At 46.1% G+C, this 18,210-nt stretch overlaps 1 protein-coding gene across 20 annotated transcripts in view; it reads right to left on the bottom strand.

Moving 5' to 3' along the window:
- DST (dystonin) overlaps positions 1-18,210 on the bottom strand; it is a 435,317-nt gene that overhangs the window by 66,901 nt on the left and 350,206 nt on the right. For all 20 annotated transcript variants that reach the window (XM_072944761.1, XM_072944766.1, XM_072944764.1 and 17 more), the window contains 8 exons: positions 13,091-13,252; positions 11,621-11,791; positions 8,662-8,828; positions 6,185-6,344; positions 5,654-5,980; positions 4,788-4,872; positions 3,223-3,464; positions 2,070-2,276 (listed from right to left, as the gene is read on the bottom strand). In XM_072944761.1, coding sequence (XP_072800862.1) covers positions 2,070-2,276; positions 3,223-3,464; positions 4,788-4,872; positions 5,654-5,980; positions 6,185-6,344; positions 8,662-8,828; positions 11,621-11,791; positions 13,091-13,252 — 1,521 coding nt within the window. The remainder of the gene's footprint in view (positions 1-2,069; positions 2,277-3,222; positions 3,465-4,787; positions 4,873-5,653; positions 5,981-6,184; positions 6,345-8,661; positions 8,829-11,620; positions 11,792-13,090; positions 13,253-18,210) is intronic.

Raw genomic sequence — 18,210 nt, 5'->3', positions numbered from 1 at the left:
CAAAGTCCTTATGGTTGGAAATACCTTTGTTACATACCTCCATCTTGCTGAAACAATGGCACCTTCCTTAAGATTATTGAGGGAGATTATAAAAAAAAAAAATCACCCCATAGGACTTTCCCTCTCTATCTGATATACAAAGAGGCACTCCAGTGAGGTAGAATGAGATCCAGATTAAGTTCTGGTTGAAATGCCTACGGGGACTGCAGGCAAGTCACCTCATCCCACACCGTCCACGCCCCTCCCAGCCCTAAATGGTGCAGCTCAGCCTTACTGGGAAGGTGTATCTCTTTTTCTTTCCTTCTGGTTTTTTTTTTTTTTTTGTAATTGGTTTAAGTGCTTTTTGTTGGTTTTCTTTATTACTGGGAGGTTACTTCCCTGGGAAGACTTGCAGGCATGTCAAAGGAACGCACATGTAAGTGCAGAATAAATACATACGAACAACCAGAAGATGGTGAGACAGGGATGCCCCTAATGTTAGCTGCATGACCTTCTGGCAGAGAGATGCTTTCCCTAAACCCTCTCCATTCTCTCTCACAAGGACGGCTTGGAGGATACAGACCACAGTGTTCACACTGTCTTTCTTCCATGAGTTTTTCTGTATTCGTTGAGAAAATCCTGAAACTTTCAATAAGGGATGATTTTATTAGGGGAAAAAAACCCCAATTATTGTTATTTTCCTAAAGATGTTTTGGGTTCTAGGAAAACACATACCGACCCAGTGACTTTCATGTTGAAAATATGTGCAAAACCTTGAATAGAACTGGGTGACAGCTTAATGACCTTGGCACAGGGCAGAGCTTTGAGCCTGTCACCTGCCTTCCTTCAAGGGACGAGCCAACCACATTCTGCTTCTCAAGAAAAATCATACTCCCACGAGGATAGGCTCTCTGTCTGGCTATTTAGAGAAGTCTTCAGTGCCAACCTTGCAAGGATGAAATACATTCTGGTGAAAAACATTCAACTATTTTCCAATAGTTGAATGAACTTCATGAATCAACAGGCTTACTTCCCTGTGCTAACGAGGCACTCAAATTCCTCCAGACTTTGAAAACGGAGCCGGGCACACGCAGCCCTCGGGCATCAAGGCCTCCCTGGCAGAGCTGTCTCAGGCAGGCCTTTTGCTGGCGTTATTTCATCTGCTTTTGCGATAAGAGCACACTTTTTTTTTTCCCCGAGAGCACACCACTGAAACGAGGAGCGAGGCATCAAGGCTTCGGAACTAGATAAATCACACTTCTACGGTCAGCTGCGAAAATGAATTTTGGACGCTCCCGCACCATCTGATTTGTGTTCCTTGCTTTTGGCTTGGACGAGTAAGAGCTTAGTCACCTACCTTCCCCAGCCCTGGCCTACAGTTCACGGCAAAACCACACCGACCCCGGCAGAGAAAGCCCGCAATGACAGTCTTATGACTTAACGAATACTCAGAGATTTCCATAAAAGTTAATCAAAACCTGTGTTACAAGCTTGGGTTTCCAGGACCCCACGCATTGCCCACAGTGTCCTGAGAGGGCTGTGGTTCACGGCGGGGGCCTAGGAAACTCTGGAACTCTAAACCCTGTACGAGCTGCAGACGGGTCAGAAAGGATCATTTTTTCCCCCTTCAGTCATCTTCAGAGAAAGTCTCCATTACCAACACCACTGCTTCCTTTTTAGAAAGGACGCAGCCTCTCCTGGCCACATAGGAAGATGCAGAGTTAGTAACTCAAAATACTGATTCACACACAGAGGAGACTTAACCAGGGCGTAAAGTTACCATGAGCTACGTGCACCCGTGCAGATGAAAGGCATTCTGTCTGGAGAGCAGGGGGCGGGGCTGGTCCTCCAGGTGGATGACCTGGTGAGGACGAGGTTCAGGGACCCGGAGGCATCCAGCCATTAGCTCACTACAGATCAGCTTTGCCTGGCACTCGGATGTCCCCGGAACCCCGCTGGATCCCTTTCCAATCCCTCCTCTTTTGTGAAGCGTGACCAACAAGTGGTGACACTACCGATGGCCACCTCTGCCCGGGGGGCGGCTCTGGGAACACGGGGAGAGGCCCTGCCTAGAGGCCCGCCCGCCATACCTGCTGGGATCTCAGGATGGCCGCGTCCATCTCCTCCACCTTCTGCGTGATGGTGTCGCTCACCAGGCGGTAGCGCTCGTTGTCCTCGGCCACCATCTTCTCCAGCCCCTCCCGCGCCCTCCAGGGCACCAGCTCCAGCAGGGCGCTGCTCACTTCGTTAAGCGAGTCCAGCAGGGCTTTGCTGTTCTTGGCTTCCTTCTTCAGCTCCTGGAAACGGGAGGAAGGAAACGTCCACACCCGTGGGCAACGCTGAGGAGTCTGGACAGGCCCTTCCCCTAACTGTGCTCGGGGCTGAAGCCCTTCGCAGGCTGATGCGATGCGCTGGCGTGGTCCCCTACGTCTCAGTCAGCTCTATAAACCTCAGCTGCTTAAAGCTATTTTGCAGAAAAGAAAGTGTTTCCTGAGGTGTTCAAAAGAACCAATCATTTGTCAACACCACAGGAGTTTTATCTTTGAAACGTATGATGAATGTTTAAAAGTTGGGAACCCGAATCAAGCAAGTTCCACATGTACTCATTCTTTGCTCGCTGATAACCTCTCAGTAATCAGATAGCAGAAAAGTAAGACAAAAAGGAAAGTCCAAGCCCAGAGTCAAGTCACCCTCAAGACGAGGACCCACGTCAGCTTTAAATCTCGCCCGCGGAGTCGTTACAGGCTGGGTGAGCCGGACCCCAGCAACTTCCTCCTCCCCCGTGCTCCTCCTTCAGGGATGATGAAAACAGAGGCCGAGACCCCTGAGAAGGATGATCAGCAGGGGGGAAAAGACACTATTGCAGCGTAATTAGAGAAGCCACCTCGTGTTTTCCATCTGTCCTGTAGAGATACTGTTATTCTAACGAAGGTATGCATTCTCTCTGAAACAATGATCATTTTCCTTTTTTTTCCCTCTGTTTTCATCATTCTGTTCCTAGGGTAATAAATTTGACTCCCACCCTAAGAGTCGAGAAACAAATGCAAACATGCCATTTTCATCTTTCGGGGCTCCTTGAAATCCCGAGAGCTGATATGGTGTCCATTTCGGATGGGTCCCCGCCCACCAAGGCATCCCTCAGCACACGAGAAATGACGTGCGATAAATACGGTCTCGTTCCTGTGCAAGGAACGCTCCCTGGAAGGTAGCGAGAGGACCCCCCGTGCACAAAGCAGAGCGTACTTTCTGCCTGGCGTGTGCCTGGCTGGCAGCGTCTCCCGTCAGATCCTGCGTCTCGTAGGACAGCAACTCCACCTCCACCTTGTCCAGCCAGGCGCACACCTCCTCGTGTGTGGTGTGCAGCCGCCGCGCCAGCTGCAGGGCCTGCTCCAGGGTCCCGGCCACCTCCGTGCTCAGTCGGGTGATGTCTCTGTACCTGGCTTTAATGGCCTCCAACTTGTCTTGAATGATTAAAACTTCATCACCTAAAATTTCAAAGGCATGTTACATCTCAGGAAAGGGGCTGGTGGCGTGTATAGCTCAGGCGGAGAGTGCGTGCTCAGCATGCACGAGGTCCTGGGTTCGATCCCCAGCACCTCCATTAAATAAATAAATCTAATTACCCCACCCCAAAAAAAGAACGAAAGGGGAAGAGGGAGTCCTTTAGATGCTGTGATATGCTGATGAGATTTTCGGGGCTGGGGGTGAGGAGACCTTTCTCTAAAGAGGTGCTGACCCCAGAAAAGCCCCTCCCTCAATTTGAATCTTTCCCAGGATTTTGCGGCGAAGGTAAACTGCTCTGAAAATGTAAATATAAAACCAGTAAAGGGCTGCGGTGCCTTCCGTGACATGGGAAGGACCGCCGTGGCATGATGCTTTCCGTGTTCAAGCACAGGGGTTAACCACAGCCTGGGGTCCAAACGCCAACTTTGTGGCTTATTATCTTGCCTGAGACACAGAACCTCTGTGTCCCTGGTGACACATCATTGCGTGAGGAGAAGGAGAGAACCTATTTCATAAGGTTGGGATAAAAATGCAATGAGTTTCTATCTGCAAAGTGTTTAGAACAGTGCCTGGCACATGTGTGCTCATGTGTATAATCTATGTACGTGCGTGTGTGTTCAACATAATAAAGTCATCTGTGCTATTCCATTACGTCTTCTTGTGCCTCCATTTAATTTCAGACACACAGAGGAACTGTGTCCCGGGCTTCAGACTTCAGGGCAAGGCTCTAAATACTAAACCAAACCCTTCCAGTTCATAATGAACTGGTACTCACCCCTTCCAAGTACATACACTGAATTCAATATAGGTCCAGTGAGACTCTCCTATGCCCAGTGGAATGACTTAAACAAGCTAGGGTCTGTTTCCTTAGTGAGTTCAAGCATGGAGAAGGAAGCCTCGGACAGTTACACTGTGCGCCACGGAATGCCGTCTATCTTAAAATTAAAAAACAAAAAACCATCCACAACCTACGTGCTCATTTGAACAATTGCCTCCCGTAAGTGGAAAACTAACTTAACTCCACCGAGGGAGCCTCTGACCACCTCCTGGGCCCCAGTGCTTGGCATTATGAGTAATTCACAAAACTTCTGTTAAGAACTCAGTGAGATCATGAGAAGAAAAAAAAAAAGTGAAATCATATTCCAAAAACCTCCTTGATCGGCCTTCAAAGCATTCTCCAGGATGAAGTCTTGGAGTGGCCCCCGAATTATAAAGTGTTTTTTTTTTTAAACCCCGTCTCTAAAATATTTTGAAAGCAAGGCAAAATGCTCACTGCTCGATGATTTGTCTTAGAGACGTCTCACCTGTTGTCTGTTTAAGTAGTTCTAGACCATTCAGTAACGCCTGATCTACGTTTTGTTTTCTGAGTAGGATGTCCTCTTGCAGAACCTAAAACACAGGTACCATTTTACATGGGAAAAAGAAATTTAAAGACACATTGGCATTACCTGTTAACCCCAGAGAATTTTAATTAGGTTTCATTTGGACCAGACACCTCACATTTTCAAATATCCCTCACTGTTCTCGCATTTACCCCGCCTTTCTCCACCACTGCGCCTCCGTCCTGTGTTCATAATTCACTCCCCTCTTCAGAAAACGTGGCCAGGTGGGAACCTCGGAGGATGGGTTTATTACGTACAGGTCTGTGTATACAATGATGACATGACAAAATGAAAGGTGAAAAATCCACCTACTGGATCAATTCAGTCTCTTCTTAAACGTGGCTTCACTGGGAGTTCGGGGTTTGCAGATACTAACTACTTGTATGTATAAAACAGATAAACAGCAAGGCCCTACTGTAGAGCGCGGGGAACTAAAACCAATACTTTGGAATGGCCTATAATGAAAAAAAGTATGAAAATGTATAGACGTATAACTGAAGCACTATGCTGTACACCAGAAATTAATACAGCATTGTAAATCGACTATACTTCAATAAAAAATTGTTTTAACTCAAAAAATTTAATTAAAAAAAAGCAAAAAGAAATGATGGCTAACATAACCAAAAAATAAAAAAAATAAAAGTAATTGTAAACCCAGGCCAAGTCTTCTTTGGAGTGTGTAGCGAGTCATCTAAGTCATAACGAGGAACATAAAATAATACAGAAATCAGGAGAACTGAGAAAACAAAGATAACTGAAATGAACAAAAACGAAATAAATCAAAATACCCGAAGCTCGGCCTGTTGCGTGCCCAGCCCCACGGGGCCGTAGTCCTGGACCGAGAGCCTGCTCAGCTTGTCGTGTGCTTCGTGCAGCCAATTCATCAGCTCCACTTCATCTTCCCCAAAAATCTTAGCATTGCACAGGGCCTGCTGGAGCAGCTCAGACCTGCAGCGGCTCTTCTCCTGCATCTCAATGTACCACACTTGACACGAGTCTAATTTCTGCTGCACCGAATCTTTATCCTCCCTGGAGCTCAAAACCTTTAAGGACTGGCCGATGCTAACGGCCTGGTGTAAATGTTTACTGTGACTGAGGATGTCATCTTCTAAGGCCTAAATGGAGATGAGAAGAAGAGAAACGAAAAAGAAAAAAAAAAAAGAATGGACAAATAAAAATGGAAACATAAAGCAGAACGAAAGGATGGCTCATGAAGCGGGTCTACGTCTGCAGTGATGCAGACGGGATGCAAACGTATGTCATAAAACCGCAAAGGAAATGGAAAACAGGGTCTGGCTGACACGGGGCGGGAGGCTCACTTTGTGCTGCGTGATCTGTTCCTCCAGCTTGGATGCCTGGGTTCCGATGGGCTCGCAATTTGCCAGCTTCTTCTCCACGGTCGTCAGCCACTCGTTGAGCGGTTCTAAGGTTTCATGAAATTGCTGGGCTACCACTGAGATACCTTCCAACTGACGATTCCTGTAAATGGGCCAAGATGCAGGGCGTTCAGGAATGAGGAACGTGGGAGAGCAGTCAACAGAAACCCCCACTCGGGCCCTTGCAACCCACGCTGAGCAGTTTGTGCACAAAACATCTTGGGTTAGAATGAAAACCTCTCACATCTAAAAGGCACTTTAAAGGGGGAGAGGGTATAGCTCAAATGGTAGAGCACGTGCTTAGCATGCACGAGGCCCTGGGCTCAATCCCCAGGACCTCCACTGAAAAACCAAGTAAATAAATAAACCTACCTACCCCCTGCAAAAAAAAAAAAATCTGTAAAAGATATTTTAAAATAGTTCCACTATTAAATAAAATTAGTTCTCTTATTAACTAAAATTATAGTTGAACAGACCAACCTCCAGTGCCTGAATCTTACGAACATTTTAAGTAACCTGGTTATAATTCTTACAGTGAAACAGTTATAATAATAGTAAAGTTGTAATACCAAGAGCAGTAATGATGATGGTTAAGAATAGGTAATATTTACTGAACAGACGTCCTGTGCTTTATCATGAACTAACTTCAGTCAGAGCCCCAGTCACTGAGTTGGCTGTAATCAAATGGTCAAAATTGGATGCAAACAGCATTCACAGTGGATTATGGGTGGTTCCTCCTTTAAAAAGCACACTGGCAGGTATATTTCCCCAAAGCAATAGTTAATGATCCTTGGGCTAAGACATCATGAAAGAGGAGAAATATGCCCTCAGACTCTTGCTTGTCATGTAGTTTGAAATGCTTTTCGAAAACTCACCGTTCCCTCTGTTAAAAAGGTACCTCGGAAATTGAAACCTACCTCCACTGTCCTCAGTGTTTATCGAGGGCAAGTGATTGTGCCAGCCTGTGTACAGAGGACCTGATTCAGTGCCCAGTCCTAAGACTCACTTCAGCGGGGACCCAGAGTGGCTGTCTTGTCAGCACATTTAATTCTTGGGGAATTACATGATTTGAGAAATGAGCTTTCCATGGGGATGAAGGGAATTATGGAAAAGTGGTACATGCCACTGACAACAATTTCTCTATCATTACATCGCCAACTACATGTGCATATGTTTTAAAATATGCATAAATATGCACATATGTAAAAATATTCAGTTGAAATACACTTGATCTTTCAAAAATGAAAAAAATCACCATACTATTTTTGACTTCTGCATTATCATTTCCTATGATTCTTTTTGCTAAATTCTAATATCCAATCATCTAGAATCAGTGGAAATTACTTTGTGATTAGGTTTAACTTACTATGATTTAAATTGTGAGGGAATCTATTGATCTGTGTGTGAATCATAATATGACCACCATCTTTCCCCAGTTCAATACCGCTGTGAGGAAGGGTTAGGAAAAGGCCAGAGATCGAGACACTCACTCATCTATTTACAAAAAGGACTGAGAGTCCCTCTCACGGCAGCCAGGGCACAAGGCCCTGGGGCTTCACACAGAAGGAATAATCTACTGACACACAAGCAACTTCCATGATAACATGGAACTTCCACCTCCTTAAGAACACCTGAGTCGGTCCTAGAATGGTAAATCCTTCTACTTCGTACTTCAGGATTAGACAAACCCTTCCCTGCACCATTTTAGTTCCAGAGGAGGTAGGAACATCTGGAGAATCTCTTTCTGTTTCACGGCTCTTCTATTTCCAACCCAACCAGCCTACGGAGTGACATTTCGATGCCGCTATGACTTGACACTGGTCAACAAGGTGCCAGGGAAGAAAACGAAGGGATGTAATCAAAGAGCGTGGAGCGCAGATGCCCGGGGAGGGCCATGCTCCCGGCTTCCACCCTTGTAACATCACAGCGCCCTCCACCTGCCTTGTTGCCGAACCGACTCCTGCTCCTCCTGCAAAACAGAGCTCAGCTGTCACCTTCCCGCCCCAGGCTGGCTCTTCTTATGAAAACTTCCACGGTACCCTGGGTGCAGGTTTTGCTTTGAACTACCACATCTGTATCACCCGTCAATGGCTATGCAGCCCTGCCAGCTGTGCCCTGTCTGCGGGCAGAGAGGATCCAGCCAGCTCACCCCATGAGACGCGTGGTAGGCAGGCAGTGACTACCTAATACACAGATGAACGAATGACCCCCCAGGGGAAACACTTAAAGCATTGGCATCTGTCTGGGGACCACAAGACATTTTACCACCAGAGGGATGAGGAGGGAGACACCACAGCCCTAGGTTCACATACATGATAAACACAGGAGAAGAGCAATTCAGAGGGAAGCACTACCCAAAGACAAGAAATCTGGATTAAAGCCACCGCTGCTCTTCCAGAAGACGGGAGGCACTGGGTTACCTTGTTTCGGCCTTACTGAGCAGCGCCTCCCATCTGCTGTCCAGCAGATTCAGTTGTTTCAGGATCTTCACTTTATCCGCGGGTTCTGCTGTGTCGGCAATTTTTTCTCCCTCCCGTTTGATCATCTCCACGGTGGATTTGCGGTCATCCAGCAACCTCTGGAGAAGCTGAGGGCAGAGCATTGAGTTTAAAAAAGAATTAACAAACAGAAAGGAAGCTGAGGAATAACTGTATCAACATGTGGAAGACATATGCTAAGTACTTTGGGTGTGCGACAAAAAGAATTCTGTGTGGGTTCACACACAAAAAGGGTCTGAGAAGTAGGACTGGAAAAAAAAAACTCATTTTGTTTAATGATTCATTACTACTACTGTGTCAGACACTGTGGTGGGGGCTTTTCGTAGTAAATGAAACTAATATCGGGGGAGGGGACAGGTCAGTGGGAGAGCGCGTGCTTAACACGCACAAGGTCCTGGGTTCAATCCGTAGTATCGCCATTAAAAATAATAATAATAATTAAATAAATAAATAAAGCTAATTATGTCTCGTCCCAAAAAATAATTTAAAAAATAAATAAGATTAAAAAAAAATGTAAAAACAGCTTTAAAAATAAAAAATAAAATTAATATCAATAAGGCCACTAAACCATTCATTACTTGTTTTTTAATATACAATAATGGCGTAGAAGGTGCCACGGGGGAGACTCCGCTGCACTGAAAAGTGCAAAATCCCCATTACCGCAATGAAACGGGGATGCCCTAGGCTCCCAACCACTGTCTGTCCAACAGAGACAGAAAAAGCCACCACAAATCTTTGCTGCTTTCAGAACCTCTTCCCACGTTAGCCAATCCATCATAACAGACAGGGAAGCTGAGACTGGGACCAAGTTCACGAGCTACTGAGGCTAAAATGAGAGGCTCCTGGCTCCTTTTACAAGGTTGGACTGGCTCCTAAAGTCCTTTATGAGGGTGGAAACTAACAAGAGCCTTGAAATACCATCTCCAGAATGAAAACAGGGTGAAACGTGGCAGAAATCGCCAAAGCTGGCTAAATAAGATGAATATTTCAGGATTTAGCAGCAGCAGCAAAAAAAAAAAAAAAAAAGAATTCAATTTAATTCTTCACTGCAAGAAGGCTGGAATGGAATGCTTGACACAGGGAGCCAGAAATCGGATTACCTTCCTCCAAAGGAATCAGAACAAGTATTTCAGGGCAAGTGTGCAGGGCACAGGCGCTGTGCTGAGAGTGGCGGGGAAGGCACAGGTGTACAGACCCCTGGGGACCCCGCTGCTTCCCGGACCCTGTCCTGACTGATGCTTACGGACGGACGGGCACGGACAGTCACCGGAAGTGACAAGCTGGAAGGGTGTCCTCTCCTGGTCACTCTGAGACCAAGACCACCCAGCAGTGGGGAGAGGAAAGCGTTCAAAGAGAAGGGGGGATACGCCCTCTCCTGACACAGGTTGGAGTCATTATACAAAGCACGACAGGTGGCTCAGCCAGTAAAAAGAACAATTAAGGAGACTAGTTGGGGTAAACGTTACATCAGAGGCCCTAGCAATGAAGAAGGCAGAGTCAACAAACAGGTTCTGTCGGTTAGTCACAGGTTATCAACTCTGGGAGAATAATGAAAGTTTAAATTAAATCGTGAATGGTCACAGTTATATTACACCACATCATAAAATATTATATCTGTTTATTCTATTCATTAAGTATATTATAAAAATTATAAAATACATCATTATACTTTGTTATAAATTACATAAACTATAAATTATTTTATTACATATCATATACTAGTTTTTTCCAAAAATTACACAAATGCAGTGTGTTTTCTGTTATGTTTCTTTAATCCTCATCGCTAAATCTATTTCCAATAGGTTAATTTTCCCACATTATAAAGACTTGAGAGAATTTTTAGACAGAGTAGCACTGAATGTTAAAACTCAGTTAAGCCTTTTAATCCTTTCCCTTCTTTCCAAAGAGAAACCTTGTCAATGTGCTGTGTGACAGGTGTCCCCCCCGCTTTCTGTCACTTCAAGTCACGGCTGATAAATTAATACCGCAAAGGTCACTAAATGCTTCCTAACTGACCATGAAAGTTGTACGTGTGGCTCCAAGTAGTCACCATCCCTCTGAGGAGTGTCCTTCCAACCTGGTCCTGTGTTTGCGGTGTCAAAAGACACCAGAACCTACTGTCTAGCACAGGGAACTATATTCAGTTTCTTGTAATAATATATAATGGAAAAGACTCTGAAAAGAAAAAATATATGTATGTACGTATGTGTATAACTGAATCACTTTGCTGTACACCTGAAACTAACATTGTAAATCAATTACACTTCAATTTAAAAAAAATTTTTTTTTAAAGACAGCAGAGCACGACTCTCAGCATGTGTGAATTAGCTTTCTGCCTCATTAGTACAAGGCTGAAGCGTAAGAAACTGCCCATACTGAATCCAGAAAAAAGGCAACTTCACATGCAGCAACCAACTGTATGGGGGAACAAGGGTATTTCTGCTCCAAGTCACCTGTTCGGTGAGTGAGGTCTCCCGGGAGTTCTCTAGATTTTAAAACTGCACACACTCCCACTCCACTCAGCACTTCCTGTCGGCCACCCTTACCTGTCACTTCCTAACCCTTATCTCCCTCCTGCTTTGTTTATCACTTGCTAATGTATCTCCACTGACTTGTTTACTCCACTTATTGTCTCTCCCTGTTCCTCCCTTCCCACTAAACCTGAAACTCAATGAGGAACTCTGATCGTTTTTATTCACCCTGTATCTCCAGCCCCTGGAACCATGGCTGACCTGCGGCAGATGGTCAATAAATGTTTGTTGAATGACTAACAGAATAATGCCTAGAGCATTGATAAGCAGTTACCTAGGATATCCTAGTCACATGGTAAATTTTTACTCTCATCAATACTTAACATGGAACCAAACAAAAGCTCCCTTACCTTTTGCTCTTGTATCTGGGCCTTCACCACCTTGAACTCGGCGGACGGGGGCTTCTGATTGGCCACCAGCTCCTCGGTGTCCACCATCCAGCTGAGCAGGGACTCCAGTGCATCCTGGAACCTCCCGCAGTGCAGGAGGGCCTCCTGTAACTGGGCTGCTCGCTGGGCGACCTGCACAGTCATGGGGAGGGGGGTTCAAATGATCTGCTTTGTTCACAAAAATAAGATCCCCCCACCGTCCAGCAATGTCCACACCCATCTTCCCATTTGGTCCCAAATTTTCTTTCCTTTTCCACTTCAAATGTACCCAAAGCACTGACAGTGGGCAGGACAGGGATGGGAAAGAGACAACTTAGCAAGTAAACCGAGGAGATACAGTTACCACCCCAACCACTCAACGCAAAAGGGAGACCTTTGAGGTCTCGGAAATGTCCTTTATGATTAGCAATCAATGTTCAAATATTTTAAGGTTACTGAAACAAACAATGCCTTCTTCATTTTTCTCATTATCCCTGGGATTCATCTGTTACTTCCTACTGACGAGTATCAAGGACAATGACTTTTCAAAAGAGACTTATATTTTTAAAAAACCATTATCGTACAGAGAATCAGAATTACATTTTGCTAGGCCAACTAACTACCAAGTAACCAATTAAATTCTGCAAGCTTCTAGCTCTCGAGTCCCCTCCTGACAATCCAGGGCCTTTGTCTTCCAGTAAACGGAGTCTCTGTCTCCTGCACAGAGATATCCCATACCCCCTCTCAAAAGTCTCTTCTGCTTGGTCTGCAAAAGCCGCCGGCAAGGTATTTTAAGCGGCGTGGACTATATTGCCACCTCACACTGCCGCCCAGTTGTGTCTGGGGACCACTGAGATATGAATCGGACTTTAAAGAAGGATCCCTAAGACATGGGAGCATATTTTCCAGTGTTTTCCGTCATGGTTTAGAAAAAGATGGGAGCCACATCTTACAAGTAAAATGATATTTGGGGTTCACGATCTCTAGGGAGGAGGCAAATCTTTCATCCAGGGCAGACAGGCTCACAGGGGCTGTGACCTGCACCACATGACCTATGATACAGTGCGGAGTGGGTGGCTGACTCTTGAAAATTAGGTTTCACGTTAGAATTGAGATTTCCGAGTTCTTCTGCAAGTCAGCTGACGATGTGGTGACAGGGGGCCCAGGCCTCTGCGTGGCACTGATCTGTGCCCTTCGAGGTGCACGTGCTCCCCCAGCCCAGGGCCGTCACAGCTGCATGGCCGGGTCCCTGCTCTGAGGGGGACCCTGTCCCACCCAGCTCGCTTCCTGCGTTTATGCTGCCTATCGAGTCCCTTGGGCATCAAATGTGGGCCAGCCAGGTCCCAGTGATGTCAAAGAGGGGGTGGTTTTCGGGGAGCTTGGCTACTCTAAGTACAGTCACAACAAACTCGAGAGCCACCAACAGGCAACGAAGGGGGACGCAGGCATCACCTTCTTATTCAGGGTCTTCCACCGCGTACTGGCATCGTCCAGGTCCCGCTCCAGAGCCTGGGTGCTCGCGCCCTTGGCCGCACTCTGAATGAGGCCTTGACCCAGCCAGTTCACATCCTGCTGCTTGACCTGCAAGGGTTCAATCTCTTCTTTCTGGAAGACCTGCAGTCGGAAGAGCAACAGTTACATGAATTGTAGGCCTAACAAGCAGCCCACAGAACAGCTGCTCATCAGGAGATCAAGGCAAGCTCTGCTGCCTACTCACATGTTGCTGCTGCCCTGCGAAGAACTGTAAGAGAGTGAGCTAAATACAAATTCACAGTGTTATCAAAACCACTCAGGAATAGTAAAGGAAGACACTCCAAGTGCATTTAATCAGATTACCTATGAAACCAAGAGAAGAGTACATAAGACTTCTCTCCATCGCTTCATTATCATAGCACTAGGAATTTCCCATCATTCCAGTTTAACTCTAGTAAAAAACGTACAGAAAACGCTAAGGAGCAAAATGATACGATGGGCCCTAACAGGCTCTCGAAGGACGCCTGCTGCTTGCTGGCAAATGACACTCAAATTGGAAGTGGGATCCACTCACAAGATGATGAGGCGAACTGGAGGGGCCAAATATCGGGACAGGAACAGAAAAATGGTGCAGGCGGGCACTGGAATAGTGTGAATCCCTGCACATCCACCCTTCAGGGTCTGTCAAGACGCCAATGGGCGTGGCTTGCAAGCAACACAGAGACCTCCCCTCCTGGACCTGATCACACATCACCAGCACAGCAACTCTGGTCGCTCTCCGGTCACTGCCTGCACGGTCAGTGGTTTTCCAGCAGCCTCCCTAACGACTCTCCATCCCATCCAATTTGCAGGCCCCATTGCCCGTAACTGGCGAAAGACCTAATTAACGTGTTAGAGTAAAACGCAAGTTTCATGAAAGCACAGATTCCTTTTTCCCTTATAGCAAGCCCATGCCCAAGACCCACCACAGTACCAAGCTTGTAATTATTTGCCAAATGATTACCAGTATCGAAAATTTTATTTATACCTTGAGGTGAATGAGGATAAGTCCTCCACAGATAGTACAGGGGAGGCACATCGACTCTTTCACAGATAATACAAACGTTCTTAGCATGGGGCTTGAAGGAGGCCATGAGGGGAATCAGTTAGCTTAACTGAGGAAGGCAAGTTTCAGCTGGATGACAAGGCAAGACAAGGTGTGGGGCACTGAGTCATTACACTCCAGGCCACGATGTAAATACACTGACAGTCCAGGTGAATGAACAGTTAACACAGAATATATGTAAACACGATAAAAGCAGGTATCAAAATGGTACTTGAAGAAAAAAGTTATAGGCACAGTACGGAAACTAATTTTAAAAGACGCAGAGGCAGCAAGAGGTAAACTCCCCAGACTCTGGTCCAAGCCTAGCACACTGGATACGTCCGTGCTACGGAGTGAATGAGGAAAGCAAGGAACAGCAAGCAAATAAGCAATCATCTCTTCTTAAAGTCCTCTCTCAGCAAAAAGCCCCAAAGTCTTCGTCCACAGAAAATCCGTACCATTTCCACACTGGTGAACTGTTTCTATATAACAATCCTAAATATACAAAGTCAATGACAGCTAAACAGGTAAGAATTCCCCAAATCACTGGGGAAAAAAAACATACGTTTTCATTTTTTTTTTAAAAAGGCATTAATTTCCCTATTAAGTCAATAGAAACTTACAGCGAGGTAGCAAACACAGAGTTTGGCACTATGACTGATTCTACAATTTTTCTTTACCACTTTTTAAGTTACTACTTCTCGAACTAACAGCTGTAGACAGGTTTTACTACTTACAGAAAAAGAGGGGAAGGAAGAAAACTGCTACATTTTTAATTCCAGGGACTTGTCTGGTATCTAAGAATTCAGGGGAACGTTTTATTCTCCCTCGCAGCTCATTTTCAGGGCAAAAAGAAAAAAAAAACTAATAAAAATGATCCAGTAAATTGCCTTAACCTCTAGTCTTGGTTTTACAGAAATGAACAGAGGAGTTCTAGATGAGTTAGTGGTCATTTTCTAAACAGCTCCCCGCCCCCCCAATACACTAAGGGTTTAAAAAAAAAAGACATCCACTAATTTATATACTCCTAAGAGTTTAATTACTTTCTACAAATCAACTGCAAAACCCTTCACAGGAAAAAAGGACTTTGCTGAGTTTTGAAACTAGCGTGCCATTTCACGCACACTCACAGAAAAGGGCATCGCTGATAAGAGCGATGATTTCACAGACTGAGAACGGGAGCTTTTCTGGTATTGTCCAAATTCCTTATCTCTCAGTAACAAAATACCTAGGGAGAGAGCCACTCCCCCAAATGGAACCCACAAGCACACAAACACAAGAGAAGCTTAAAATAAAACGCAATTACCTCTGAGGCAAAGTTTACCAGAAGAGCCTAGGAGAAAAGGACCAAATATAGCTGAACTTCAATCTAAGTGGGAAGAAAAAAATTACAGGCTGGACAGACAACCTCTCCTTATGACAAGGCTGCACCCTTTACTTTCTTACCTCACTCACCACTCACAGAAAGTCCGAATCTGTCACGACTGCAGAATAGGGTAAGGGAACGTCTCCCCTCCCACACGCCCAGCCCCCGGGGGAACATTCTCAGCACATTTCCAAAGTCCTCACTCTGCGGGGAGCACTTCTCAGACCACAACAATATAACACTGTGCTTGTACTCTCATGACTAAGCCTGTTCGAGCTTAATAAATCCAATATAACTGCCCTTAAATGGCAGGGTCTTAGACCACAATTTGTGTAAAAGCCCAAGGTTGACAAAGATCCACAGTGGAGGCATTCTAAGTGACGGGGGACAGCCACCATTTCCACCATCAGTAGCGGGACTCTATGAACAGCTGGGAATGATCCTTCTCAAAGACGGTCCCCTAGTTAATCTGTTGTCTTGGTCAACTGAGCAACAGCTACCATCTTGGAGGGTACCAGTCAAGCCCCGCCCCCAATAAAAGACCGGACTGATCATTATTAGAAACACCAGTGACCCCTTTACAACAGAACCACAGACTTTCGGCATCATAGTACCCCATTCTCATTAATTACCTGACCGGAGGGAAAGCCGTTACAGACGGTATCCAATATTCCCACCTGCGCCCTTGTTTTTCTGGGAGCCGCTTTCCTTTTTACCGCTCTGAATTTCGGGGAGCACTCCATATAGATCACCTCCATCTCCTGGTCAGAAAGGGACACCTCCATTTCCTCTTTAGATGCGACGCTGGATTCTTCTGAATCACACTGTGTCAAGAGTGTCAGGTTTTCCACTAAACTTGCACTACCATGATCTCCATCATTTCCCCCCAGATCAGGGTGAGACAGAGCCAAGTCCTCGGGAGACCCTCCCATCAGCTCCCTCCTGTGTGCTGCGATGTGGAATTCCCCCGATCTGTATGTCTTCCCTTCTTCTCCAGGGTTAGAAATACACTTGCTTTCCCCATCTCTTGTGCCAAGAGATGGGTCACACTGAATGGTGCTCTCTCTGAAATCGTGCCTCAGGCAGCAATTTTCAGCCCAGATCCCCCTTGGACCGTGTGCATGTTTTGTTTCCTCTAGTGGGAAAGCCTCCTGTAAGATCAGTTTGAAGTTCTCGTCGGGGTGGGCGCTTCCACACGAAAGCAGGGGCATCTGGTGTTCGCTGACGGAACTGGCAGAAAAAAAGGGTGCCTGTTGCTCCGCTGTGTGAATGTCTTCAGCCGAAGACAGGCTTCTCGTGTGTGACTGGTCTCCGGTTAAAATGCCCTGTTTTTCTTCCCTCTCTGCCGGAGGGCTGCACAACCCGGAGTCCTCCTCCTCCGACGTGAGGGAGTTAGTCCCCCACCTGCACCTGCCCACCTTGGTTACAGCATCTGACACATCAGTAGGTTCCACAAAAGAGCTTTCACTTTTGTTCGCGTAATCCATCAGATTGGCTGGAACAAACATTCGCCAGGACCGTCTGTGCTCTCTCTTTTCCGCGTGGGGTTTGGCTTTGGGTAACCCTGCCGTTCGGACGATATCGCTATTGAGCTTGAGGGCATCAAAGATCATCTTTTCATCTAGCTTGTGGGCTTCACGGCCTCTGAGCTCAAACACGCTGGAGGGAGCCAGGGCACCGTTGGAGCACAGAGAGCTCACGTCCAGTGTTCGGTGACTGTAGGGCAGAGTCCTGTCTGTAAAATGCCTGGAGGACAGGCTCCCTTTGGAACCAGAGTCGATCTGCTCGTTCAGCCTGACCGTGTCATAGATGGAGCGCTGCGGGACGTAACAGTCCTCGATGTTCAGGTCCTCCTCTTCCTCACCCTTCCCCATACATGGGGGATTCTGACGTAAACAGTCCGGCCTGCTCAGTGGCTTCCCCATGACGAAGACAGTCAAAACAAATATTGCAGCTCTCGACACAGACAGCAGGAAATAAGGCAGAGCATCTTGCAGCAAAGCTCGCTTCTGAACAGAACTATCGAGTGTCTTCAGCACCAAGACACATCTCAAATAGCACAGGTTGGAAGCGACGAGCGGCTGAAGGCCAGCATCAGTGCACCAGTCTAAGTGCAACTATCCCTTTACCTGGTTGTTTCAGAGTAAGTCTAAAAAACAAAGTGCCTCAACAACAGAGAACAGAACGCTCCTTCCTCCCCTCCCCCCAGCCTCCCACGTTCCCTTTCACACACTCCGAAACACAGAAAAAAAAAAAAAAAGAAAACAAATAAACACTTAACAGTGGCTCAAACACTCAGGACATTCCATTGTCAGTCTATTTCCCTTTTTATTCTAATTCTGCAGCTGAGATTTCCAGACTAAAATTTCCAAGCAAGCATCCCAGCAGGCTGAACGCGACTTTCAGCAGCGCTCTGGTTAACTGTAATCCACTTAAAGATGGCTTGCAAAACTCCATCTCTTTCTTTTATAAATAAACCAAGGTTCCGAAACTTAAAAGGCAAACGCAGGGACCACGTATTGTTCAGAGGAAGGCACAGAACAAGTCTTCAGAGAAAAAAATAAGTTAAGTCTAACGCTGTAAGAAAGTTAAACTTTTCTTCTCCTTGTTTTGGGAGTAGCTATAAATAATCCTGATTCAAAGGCAGTT

The sequence above is a fragment of the Vicugna pacos genome, chromosome 20 (genome assembly GCF_048564905.1).
Source record: "Vicugna pacos chromosome 20, VicPac4, whole genome shotgun sequence".
Classification (NCBI taxonomy): domain Eukaryota; kingdom Metazoa; phylum Chordata; class Mammalia; order Artiodactyla; family Camelidae; genus Vicugna; species Vicugna pacos.
This window is presented reverse-complemented; position numbering and strand designations above follow the sequence as displayed.